Source organism: Spea bombifrons, chromosome 3 (assembly GCF_027358695.1).
Source record: "Spea bombifrons isolate aSpeBom1 chromosome 3, aSpeBom1.2.pri, whole genome shotgun sequence".
Classification (NCBI taxonomy): domain Eukaryota; kingdom Metazoa; phylum Chordata; class Amphibia; order Anura; family Pelobatidae; genus Spea; species Spea bombifrons.
Window position 1 is genome coordinate 62,126,881 of NC_071089.1, and position 12,363 is coordinate 62,139,243.

The window sequence follows — 12,363 nt, forward strand, 5'->3', positions numbered from 1 at the left end:
CTTTAGGGTTCATTTAGAGGCAGTTATGGTTGATGGGGTCTTTAGGGTTAATTTAGGGAAATGTATTTTAACCTGACTTTCATTCATCCACATGCCACCATGTTCTGGAAACCTGGTTACTTACATTAACTGCTTTTCTTCAGGTAACGAATACAAGGGGGGAGGGAGTATTTATACACAGCAAGTCTGGTGGAACGTTTAGAAAACTGTTGTTTTCCTCATAGCTGGCAATGGAATATCCCTGATAACTGGACAACACAAACAGTTGCCATTTTTAAGAATGCTAATGCCTTCACAGCTGCACCAATACCATCTCCTGCACAGTCAACACACGAGCGCCTCGCAGGCATCGCAACCGGATGTGAAACAGTTTTTTTTTACGCAGAGAAAGATAAGACCTAAAAGAACAGCTTTTTTCCATCTTTTACATTTCAAGTACCTACCCCAAATGATTAGGCCCTAGGACATGGATTTAAGCGCGATGTCACTCGGTACAGTGGCGGAATTTTATTATAAACGAAACATGCTTACGACAAAAGGGGGCGTGGAGGCCCGTCAGTCCCGCCCACTTCATACCCGCAGACCCCGCCTCCCCCAAAACTCAGTCTCTCGGTCTCCCTCCCCGTGACGTCACCATCATGGCAACAACAGCTGCGGCCGCCGCAGACCGAACCGTGATCCGGAGATTCGCGAGCCCAGCCGGGTTGGAGCTTGAACGGGAGCGCGAGAACCGGCGCGAAGCAGCGTCCACAGCATGAGGCTCCCGGGTGGGAGGCAGACTGTGAGCGGGCACCGTTATACTACAGCCTGACAGTGTCAGGGGGAGACAGAGAGGGGGGTAGGAGAGACACGTACAGGGGCCCTGGCTAGACATATCACACATGTATGTTACATATATGTAAATAGTGGCCGCACATACATGTAGAATAGATGTTATGCATGTAAATAACACATGTACATAGATGGTGACATACTTAGCTGGGGAAAGACTGCACCTCTGTGTATAAAACACATTAGGGGTAACCGCGTCTATGTATATGGTTATAGCTATACTGGGGGCACACAGGCACTCAACCTCTAAATATAGCGCGGCCCCGTTTATTTATATCCCCCACGCAGTCACCAGTGTAGGTGCTCCCACGGGGTGTGCGTGTAGAGAGCGGTATATCCCAGGCTGGCCGGAGCCTTCGGTAGGGGAAGCGCCTGGAGAGGGAGCCCGGAATCGGAAAGATGTTCTCCCTGCGTCTGGTGACGGCGGATTATTACCTGGCTGCCCCGCTGTCTGGGCTGGATGTCACCACGTCCCACTTCAGAGACTGCCCGGTGCGGAGAGTACCCGTGGTGAGAGTGTTCGGGGCAACCCCTGCAGGTGAGACACACAGACACACGAGAGATAAAAGAGAGGACGGAAACTGAGACGTACGCTGGGGGATGTCGGGTACCCGAGGTAGACACAAGGGGGAGTGGAGCCAGATCCACTAGACAGACACAACGAAGGCATCTGGGTTGGGGAGGCTGGGGTTGTCCAGACAGGAACACCATGGTGAAGGTGGTCATGAGGTCATCATGGTTCAGAGTTGTCAGCTATGTGTATAGATGGCTGTTGTGTCTGAGAAAAGCACATTAGGCAAAAGGGGGTGGGAAGTTGGCCAAGAGACACATGCTAGGTCATGAAGATTTGTGGAGATCATCGGTATCTTAAGACTGGCGCTAGAGGATAATAGGTTGTCTGAGATGTGTATGTTGGCTTCAGGGTTGTTTGGAGTGTTCTGAAACTGGGGGGATGGGATGGTGAGCAGCTCCAGATGGGCTCTTCAGATTGAGTGGGCTTTGACCTGTTGGCTTTAAAGACAGATGGGTCCTGAGGTGGGATCACTGTGGTGATGTGGATTGGAGCTCCTTTAATGCGCATGCTAGCATTTTGTGAGTTCTTTGAGACAGGTGAGCAAGGATGACGTGGATGGGGAGCATGCAGTGATGGGCATGGTAAGGTTATGGCATCCTAATGGCCAGAGACTGCTGTGGGACCTGCCCAAAGCTGGCTCATGAGCACCCCAAGACAGACATAGTTGGGGTGGCCTGTCATTGTTCTGTTGATATATGATGTATGTCTTGAAGATGACCACATGAAATGGTTAAAATGTATGTTAGCAGATCTATGGAATTTTTTGTTAACCTGAAGTAGCCTCTAATCTAAGTTTTGCTTCACTTCAAAGTGTGTGTGAGTATTTTCTATTTTTTAGACTTAGTGGGTGAGAGGGACAAGTTAGAAGCCGTATACTGATGACTTGCCAGAAAAAGAGGACCTGTGAGGGGTAGAGCACTAATGTCAGCGTGGTGGTGCAAATAGAAATGTACAACCAGAGATGAAGGAGCTATTGTGAGCAGCCATACACTTTTTTTGGATAAAGAAAACTGCTCGGTTTCAAATGAATTAAACTAAGCATCCGTTTTCTTGAATGTAGACCACCCAAGATTGGAAAAAACATCCATGAGTGATGGAGGACGAGGACACAAGGTTAAGTCTAGAAGTATACAGATGTACATATAGAGGTTTATTCACTAAACTGTGAATTTTAAGGGACAGTTGTACATAACATATTGAAGGAGGAACCCTGTTGATTTTTTCCTAAAAGGGCCAGGCAGTATGCATAGTTAATAGATTTTTTGTATGTTCTCTCACAGATTTTATTATGCACCATACAGGACAAGCTCTGCTTTTCTGCAGAAGCAGGGCTTACACTTTCATGATCCAATGAAATGTCCAACAGGCACCCAATTTAATGAATAACCTAATCAAACACGGGCTCTGGGATAGTGACAGGCAAAGTTTATTGACTGGGGAAGAAGAATGCAACACAGATGGAGAAGCAAATAGGCATGCTTGTATGCATCCCAAGGACATACCAATGATGTATTTGTTACAGAGCGGTCAAACATTTTAAAAATAATACTCGCGTATGTGTTTTGTGAAGCTAAATCAGGGCTGCAAGTTTTTGAGATGCCATCAGTTGAAGGGTACAACATATGCAAACTGTGGAACGGTCTGAGAGTAGTTGGCAGAAGGTCATGAAATACCGGTATATGGATTCACTTACATGGAATATGAGTGTTGCATAACATACTTGCGCATGTGCAGACAGAGTGAGTGGCACTCGTGTCGTGGTATTGCCTGAGAGCACATTCATAGTTTATGTACGTTTAGTAGTATGTTCATGGTCACCAACAGGGGCTGCGTATGGTGCACACGCCTGTCGCTAAATACTTAAATCAGGGCCGTCCAACCTGCGGCCCTCCAGCTGCTGCAGGACTACATCTCCCATAATGCTCATTCAGCTAAGGGGCTGGCAGAGGAGGATGGGAGATGTAGTCCTGCAACAGCTGGAGGGCCGCAGGTTGGACGCCCCTGACTTAAATACTCGGGGATTGTTTCTTAAGAAAGGATGATGTATAAGCCATAGCCATGGGCACATCAGGATTGTCTGAGGGACCTGCATCAGAAACAAGTATTCACCTGACTCAGAAGGTGCTAAACCTGCACAGTTTACAGACACAAATGGCAGAAAGAGCATATGACTTGTAGATTTGTGTAGACATGTCTATAGAGTCTATTACAGTGAAAATATACTAAATGCCTTATTTATGATAAAGCACATACTGCTGTTTGTTAATGCTCTGTGCATGGAATTTTATAGACGTGCGTTAGCTGAAACAGGACCTGTGCTTTTCAGTCAGCCACTGTATGACACTGCTGTCCAGACTGAGTGTGACCTGTCTGCCAAGGATGTATAGGTGATCCATTTAGTGACATCACTGCATACATGACTTGTTAAAGCATGGTGAAGAGGAGGGACCTCACATGACCTGCTGGGAGAGAGACGGGAAGCTGCTACCCAGTGCAGGCAGAATTGCACCTCCCACACAGACACCATCCTCCGGCTGCTAATGATCCAGGAGGTTGGTGTGAGTGTGTGGATGATCACCTGCAAAACTGTACTTCCTCCCCTCCTCTCTAGATCCTGCCATTTTCCTCAGGGTTATTTTATTCTCTTCTTCTGTCATAAGTGTGTATGTATATATATATATATATATATATATATATATATATATATATATATATATATATATATATATTTAGAGCAAGCATCTTGTCTAGATGAAAAATTACATGACATAAAATAGAAGCATGGTACTGGCAATAAACACTTCCACATGTTGCCTTTGTTTGAAACTGTTAACATTTTAAGCAACATTCGTTCTTGAAGTGGCTGCAATTGTTGCTCGATCCTTTAATGTGCTGATACAACAAATCAAATCTTGATGTGTTGCTAATGATCTTGAAATATATAATATTTCTAAATCAAATCAATGCAGGTTGAGGTGGCAGGCCATTGAATCCTTTATGAAAATATCTTTGTGACATCACGTTATGTTACAGAGAATAAAGCTGTCTGTGACAACTGAATCATATAGAACTTTGCTGTAAACAGCATGGCGCGTCAGTCTTTATATAGGAATTTTTGCTTTAACGTAACATTCTTTGTCTTGGATTGTGGTTTTTGTACCTCTCTCCCTCCTTTTTGTCTCACTGGTGATCATATACCAGGCAGTGAAATGTGATTTATTTATGCATTGGGTATGGCCAGTGCCCTCAATTAGATGTTTAGTCACTAATCCTGTAAATTCACAGGTGAGCTCCAGTAAACCGACTTCACTATGCATCATGAAGGGCCAACCCCAGTGAGCTTCTTCTGCAGGATGGGCTGTTTTCCTTATGTAATACATAGTGAAAGCAATGAGATTGTTTAACTATTTGTTATGCTACAGCAGTAGAGATGACAATCCTTTACAATGTGTGGTGAAGGCAACGAGTTTGAATGTGTCAACTCACTGCAGCTCGCCTGTAAATGCAATTCAGTAAATAAACCATCATGTCTGTTATTACCAAAATATGAATGCATGAGCAATACTGCCCATCATATGCATGTAAAACAAAAGGAATTTGTGAATTACTTGGTGTATAGGCAATAGTTCATAAGTGCATTGATATGCTATCAGCAAGTATCCAGCGATTAACTGCAGTGCATTCTGTTACACTACTGGGTGGCCAGTGATCAGCTGCAGTGCACTCTGTGACACCGCTGGGTGGCCAGTGATCAGCTGCAGTGCACTCTGTGACACCACTGGGTGGCCAGTGATCAGCTGCAGTGCATTCTGGGTGGCCAGTGATCACCTGCAGTGCACTCTGTGACACCGCTGGGTGGCTAGTGATCAGCTGCAGTGCATTCTGGGTGGCCAGTGATCAGCTGCAGTGCACTCTGTGACACCGCTGGGTGGCCAGTGATCAGCTGCAGTGCACTCTGTGACACCGCTGGGTGGCCAGTGATCAGCTGCAGTGCACTCTGTGACACCGCTGGGTGGCCAGTGATCAGCTGCAGAGTGTTCTGTGACACTGCTGGTGATCAAGTGGCCAGCGATCAGCTGCAGAGTGTTCTGTGACACTGCTGGTGATCAAGTGGCCAGCGATCAGCTGCAGAGTGTTCTGTGACACTGCCAAGTGACCTGTGCATGCTTGCATATATGCATGTACAGTATTTGGCACAATGGGAAAGAGAATCCTCTTTATCTATTAAGGTCCAGCAAACAGCTTCTGCATGAAAGTTGTTGTTAGTCTTGGATAATGTATACTGTAATGGGTTCACCAAGAGAGCTCTAGTCACTCCCAGAGATCCCCCAGATGCATCCTCCTGTTGTCCCCGAAATCACTTCCAGCACCAGTCAGCATGCGCACCTTGGAACCCTGCTATGTGTACCCAATAAGTAGACACAACTACCTTGAATTGAGTACAGCAAGAGTGAGCATTTTATTGAACAGAATATAGCATATTTATCCACAGAGACATCAAGACAACAGCCGGGTTTTAAACAGAACAAAAGGCCTCAACCACATCAGTACATAATTGAATTACATCACTCAAGATTAACAAGACTTAACGAGAACAATTTAAAAACGAATTAACTTAAGGTGCAGGGAAACAATGACCATGGAAGGGGCCTTCCACGGTGCAAGCAGATAGTCTTTGTACCTTTCCAAGAGGGCCAAATTCACTGTTGCCAAGTGGGCTAAAATACAGCAGTTTTGTCAGATAAGTAAATATTTCATATATGTCTTTGTTCCACTTAGTTATAAGGTGAGTAATTTGTGTGGTGATCTAATAGTGATCTAATGTGCAGGCGAATGAGTGTGAGGATTTTAGGAGCAGAAGTGTCATATCCTTTTTATTAAACATATATTTTAATCTCAAGAGGAGGTGTGTGAGACTGGAGACACTGTGTTGCAGTCTTTGCAATGGTTGTGTAATCATCTGAAACCTTGTTTTATATGAAATTATTTCACATTGTGTCTGTGACGTTTGTGTAGAGTTTTATGTCGCCCATAGGAGGGCTGGCAAGACGGTCGGGGGAGCAGCTGGCAGATGAAACATTCATATCAAAAAGGGAGCCCAAGTCTACAACATTAAACCCAAAACCGAATGTCTCTGGACAGCAGTGCATTAAAACATAATCCTTTATTATGGAGCAATTTAAGTACAGACAATAATAAAGGCTTCTTTCACAGAAGCGTATACAAGTATCCCGTAAAACAGAGGCCGCTACCGAATGTGTGGGCCGGAAATTGACTGTGTAAAGGAAGTATGCCACGGCATATAGAATGCCACCTCCCCACCTGAAGTGGACGCCACGTTCATTTTTAGCGTGCGTTGTTCTCTGGTTCAGGGAATTGCCGCGTACAGCGGGTCTGTTTTCTTTGATGGTCATCATTCTGCCCCACAAGTTACAAGCACCTGGACTGTAGTAAGAACTGGGGTTATTTGTGTTATATGCTGTTTCTCTTGGATGTGTTCTCTTGAACCTTTGTGTCCAAAACTGTCAACGTGATCCCGTATTACGTTTTTTGACAATGACCAGAGAGAGGTGCCTGAGCGTTGTTCTTCTGCAGAATATCGTGTATGTATTTTTTTTTTTTTTTTTATAAATTATCATTTTTTTTTTTATTAGGCATTGGTACTGTTTAGCAGTTTCTGTGTACATCAAAAGAAAAGAAATCCTTGACTAGTGCTGCTAATATTACCATGGAAACCTTCACTGTAAAACCATCATCGAGAAGGCTGCCATCCTTTCTAAACGCAATCTCTTACACATAAGGGGGGTTTACTGAATTGCCTTGTGTTATTTGCCTACCGTTCACATTTTTAAGGTGTGAGAAGTCTGTAATGTCCACATAAATTAATAAAAGCACTTGTCGCGTTCCCCAAATCCTATATTTTCGTATTCTAGATAGGGATAACACCATGTAAAGATATACTCGTAAATAATATATATTATAACCCATTCTTATGTGTAGAACACGGGTTCCGTATTGTTTGGCTATTTCTCCCATTGTTATCTCAGCCCTATTAACCACTTAATGACAAAGCCCGTACATATACGGGCTCAAAATGCATTGTTTTCAATGGGTTTAGAGACCGCCCATTGTCTTTAAGGGGTTAAGTTGCTGATTGTTGTTGTTTGGTCCTGGCAGCCTTCGGAAGGGTTGGTGAAGAGAGAGGGTTTGGGACAGGGATTCGATCAGACATCTGCTTACCATCTCTGGTCCAGCTATGGTCTGGCCTCCTATGGCTCAGGTCTGCTAGTTGGGGGGTCCTTCTACATTATATATGCATAGAGATTAATGGACTAACTGTAAGGCCTGCACATTGAAGCATCCCAAAGGACTAACCTTTTAAATAGCGAAGAACTATTCTATAAAAAAATATTGTCAGGTTGGTAAAGGTGTCATACACCAAGGTACACAACCTATTCTTACATCTGGGAAGATGCCCTAGAATACCAGCGGCAGAAAATTGACTGCAGTTTGTCTTTTGGCCAATATTTCTGTTCATCTGGCGTTTACAACCGTCCCTGCTGTAGCGGGTGATATTACTATATAGTGCTGTGCTTACGGCTAATAAAGGAATGTCGTAATATTTGGCACGCTATCCATGAGAAGAAAATGAATCCAAAGCCAGTCCTCCTGGTACTGCCTGTATGCACGTCTGTCACCAGTTCTTTGAGAAAACGCTCTGTATAGAAAAAAGTGGTTTATTAAATGTAGGAGTCAGTTATATTTTAAAAGAAATATTTCCCTAAATAATTTGTGCTGGAAAATCCTAGTAGTAATGTGTGTTTAAAGAAAAGTAAGGCTCTTTACTATATTATTATACCGGTATGTATATACAGTGTGTGTAGATGTATGGTGTGTGTGGTTTTTTTTTTTTTTTTTTTTTTTTGGGGGGGGTAGCCAATTTTAATTTAAAATAACATGAAATGGATCAGAAACCCAGCGCAGACGGGGTTAATGTTGTAAATAACTATTGTAGCTGATTTTAAATGGAACATCTTCATAGGTGTACAGAGGCCCGTTATCACTCCCATCACTCCTGTGTTCCATTGGCATGTTGTGTTCGAAAATCCAAATTTAAGTTTTAAAAGGCTAATTGTTTAAATAAGAGAAAAAACCCCTTCTGTGATTATGTTGCAGCTAGAAATGCCCTTGTTTTCCATGAAAACCGCTGAGTGACCCCAAACCTTTGAACGGTATTGGGTATATGTATGTTAGTTAACCAGGACTTGACGTCATCCTAAGTTAACCAGGATTTTTATTTTTTACGCGGAGCATGCAGGCATGCATAGAGCTGCTAAACAGATTGATGTCGGGAAGGCAATAGATTAGGAATTCTTACTGATGTGCATGATTTCTTTCCCACAGACAGACAGACAATGAGGCATACAATGGATGACTTTGCAAAAATGTCCCTTTTAAGTAAAAAAAAAACAACAAAAAAAACAAATATCTTTACGTTTATGTTTAAATGACCTTTTTGCCAATATCATCTCGGGTATTTTTTTTTGTTTCCACCGTTGCATTGTATATGAATATTTATAACCCTGTAGCATGCGTAGCTTATTTTGAAACCGCCCGCAACGAGGATTGCTAAAACGCAATTTTCCAAGTACGGACAGTTTCCATGGACACAGAAGCAAGTAATAATAATGAAATGTTTTCCGATTGAATATTTTTATTTATCTTTTTTGGAGACAGAAACCATTGTTTTCTTCCCATTCTCTGCCAATTTCCCCCGTACTTCAGAGTCTTCTGCAATGAAGTGCTGGGTTTGGGATAATAAAAGGAAGACTGGGCTATTATGGTTACCCTGACTAAGTCCCCATATGTCTACTTGTTTGTGTGTGTGTTCCTTTAAGATATGTGCTTTGTCCATGCATAATAAATGGTAGCCCTCTTGTTCTAATGTCTTGGAGCGCGTTGTTTATATTTTAGGACATTCCCTTACGTAAAAGCTGCTTGTATCCTATGATAATGAAGTCTGCATCTGGTAACATGTCTGAGTTCAGTTCCTTTGTTTGCACATTGAATGTTCAGTCTTACCTCGTTTGCCCTCCAACGTTAACAAGCTTGCATGCGTTTTAAGGGCGATGGTCTCTACAATGCAAATGTTCTTCCATTGTTTACTCTGTGCTCAAGAAGTTAGGTCCGATTTAGTCTGTATATATGTTTAATCATTTGTATTTAAAATATTCTGTATTTAGGGAGTCTTTCTTGGTTTCCTTCATGGTTCTCTTTACCAAACTGCATGTGTGCAGGTGACTTGAACTGAACGTTATGGGGCACCAACCCCAGAATGTTTCCCCTGTAAGAAATGTGCCCTGCGTGAAGCATGTAAGCGCTGATTTCTTTGCTGGTTTGTATATGCGTTATGCTGCAAGGGCTCAGACTTCCTTTGGGAAAGCGCGCTAGGGTTGGCCCTTTATAATCATAGTGAGGAACATGTGTTGAAATGTGGTCACATTAAGGGCAGATCCTGTTGGAGATTAGAGGTAACAGTTTGTGATCCTTTTGCGTTGTGCCACAGAATAATAAAACCCAGGGATGTTTCTTCTTTTTTTTTTTCTTCTTAGTACATCTGCTTTTAGTTAAGGTTTCCTCGGAAGAGGAATCTAGCACAAAATCGTTTACGTTCTTCAACAGGGAAACTGGAATATGAGAATAGAACTTTCATACCCCACTGTTTACCATTCTTGTCGTTTGGCCCTTAGGCCGTGTTTCCTAGGTATACTGGCATAGGATGTAGAGTTTGATATATTGCTCCCTGTTTCTCAGGGAATGAATAATGTTTTGCCCACCAAATCTGCTCATTTAGTTTCATAACATGGCAGACGGCACCGCTAGGTTTCTTCGTGACACTGCCGGCACAGATATTTGAAGAACACATTCTTGCCCTTCTAACGCGTTCTCCCCTAGACTCCGTGTTGAGGATCTCCACCGCACACGCTTGGGACTAGCGGGGGTATAATGTTACAGAAATAGAGCAGTCATGTGAAAAAGGCTTAATTTTTCTCTAAGGATGTTTGACGGTACTATAACAGAGTAAGGGTTTGTATTGTGTTTATTTTTTTTTCTTCATTCATAGAAAAACAGGTTAAACGGTTCCATTAACTTGGCATGACAAAGACACATGAGAAACGCATACCACGGTATTGCTCCATCATCTCAGTAAAGGGGACATTGGGGTTTATTCACTAAAGGGGAAAGTTGTGGCTTCAACTCCCTCACTTAACTGTTCATTATGAAGGGAGCAGAGTTTCTTTATTCCAAAAGGGTGTGCAGGCCCTGGATAATGCACAGTTAAAAGGATGAGAAGACATTGGAGAACTTTCACTGACTTAACTATGGAATATACAGAACCAGCCAAACTCTTAATGTAGCAGAAGCTCACTGGGGTTGGTACAGCGAAGTTGAGTAGCTGAAACCATGATTGTTCTAAACTACCTTCCTGCCAGCTCTCACCATGACGTTAAGAGGGTAAATTAGCGTGAAAGGGTTAATGGAAAAAACAGTCTACATGTTCACGTGCTAGGACCCAGAACAACTACACCTTAACCCCAAACCTGGGATAAAATGCAAAAATTTTACGTGAATTAAAAGTAAAATAATCCGCAGGAATTTCTCAATGTTACAGTCCCTTGTAGAAAACGTGAAGAAAGATTTTCTACTAGGAATCCTCTTCCTTTGTCTTTAGGAGACGCCCATTTGCTGTCACATGGGTTGGGGAGTTGTAGGCCAGACACTTTACGACACTTTTAATGAGCTGGGTCGTAAAGCCTAGCAGCAAACTCCTGCCTGATGTTTTAAAATGTCCTATTTTTTCTTTATGTTAATAACCCCAGGGTAATCACGTCCCCATGTTATTACAAGCTCACAAAAACCCCCACCTGTCAGCGAAGTCACCCATTGCTATTTCTTAGGCCCTGTTTAACCCCCTCCTGCCACGTTTCCTATTATTGGTGACTGTCAGCACCCATAACCTCTTCATGTTATGATTCTATTGTGGCAACATAAACCATATTTCTCAAATTATAACTCTGAAGATACTTGTACCCCTTGTGTAACCCCGTGCCTGATACCCTGTAAGATTTAATGGCACCCAGAACGGGACTTTTGGCATCCTTTGAATATGCCCTGTTTTGGCTCATGTTCCACTAACTTTATAGGGGGTTCTAGGCAGGATTCCAGATAACATTTATGGCTGGATGTGGCCTAAGAAAAAACTATATTTTCTCTTATTCATGCAAGATGTCTTATTAACCCTTTAATCATAGGCATTTTGCATGGCAAGAAAGCTGTCGTTTGATTTTTCTGACTTCACTTTACATAGTGATTGACCATTCCCATTGCGCTTCTCATGCAAGAATAGTGGAGATAAAACCTATTTAAATCAGTGAGATATCTTGAATGTTGTCCTGGACCTTCTTACAAATACATTTGCCATGAATTTCCCTTTTTCTAATGCATGGTGAATTCAGTGAGTTAAACCGCAGCTCTCCTATATTAGTGAATAAATCCCTCTGTCTCCCAACTCATCAAAAGCTGGCTAAACAGCAGCAGACATACTGTACAAGGATCAGATTAGACAAGTGAATATACTTTGCGTGTCCTTATTTGCCCTTGTCCTTATTTGCTCTACACATCCATGGAAACATTGCGTTCAGGTTTGTGCTGGAAATTGGTTTTCTGACTTGTTTTCTGACTTGTGACTTTGGCTGTGTGTCATGGAAGGCCTTTACTTATTTATTTTTTCTTTTTGCGAACCATAAGCTTAATGAATGTATGCATACATGTGCTTGCTAATGGCTTTGAAAAACAAAAATGTAAGAGCCACTTAACCACGTTGGGAAAGAAAGATTGCAGAATACCACCGTTATTGGCAATCAGTTTTTTTTTTTTAAAGGTGCTGTCCCATCTAG

The 12,363-nt window shown here is 42.6% G+C and overlaps 1 protein-coding gene across 1 annotated transcript in view; it reads left to right on the plus strand.

The window, feature by feature from the left end:
* Nucleotides 1-1,195: 1,195 nt before the first annotated feature.
* Nucleotides 1,196-12,363, plus strand: part of REV3L (REV3 like, DNA directed polymerase zeta catalytic subunit) — a 68,396-nt gene continuing 57,228 nt past the window's right edge. The window contains exon 1 of the mRNA XM_053460038.1: nucleotides 1,196-1,369. Within this exon, the coding sequence (XP_053316013.1) occupies nucleotides 1,231-1,369 (139 nt within the window). The 5' untranslated portion in view covers nucleotides 1,196-1,230. The remainder of the gene's footprint in view (nucleotides 1,370-12,363) is intronic.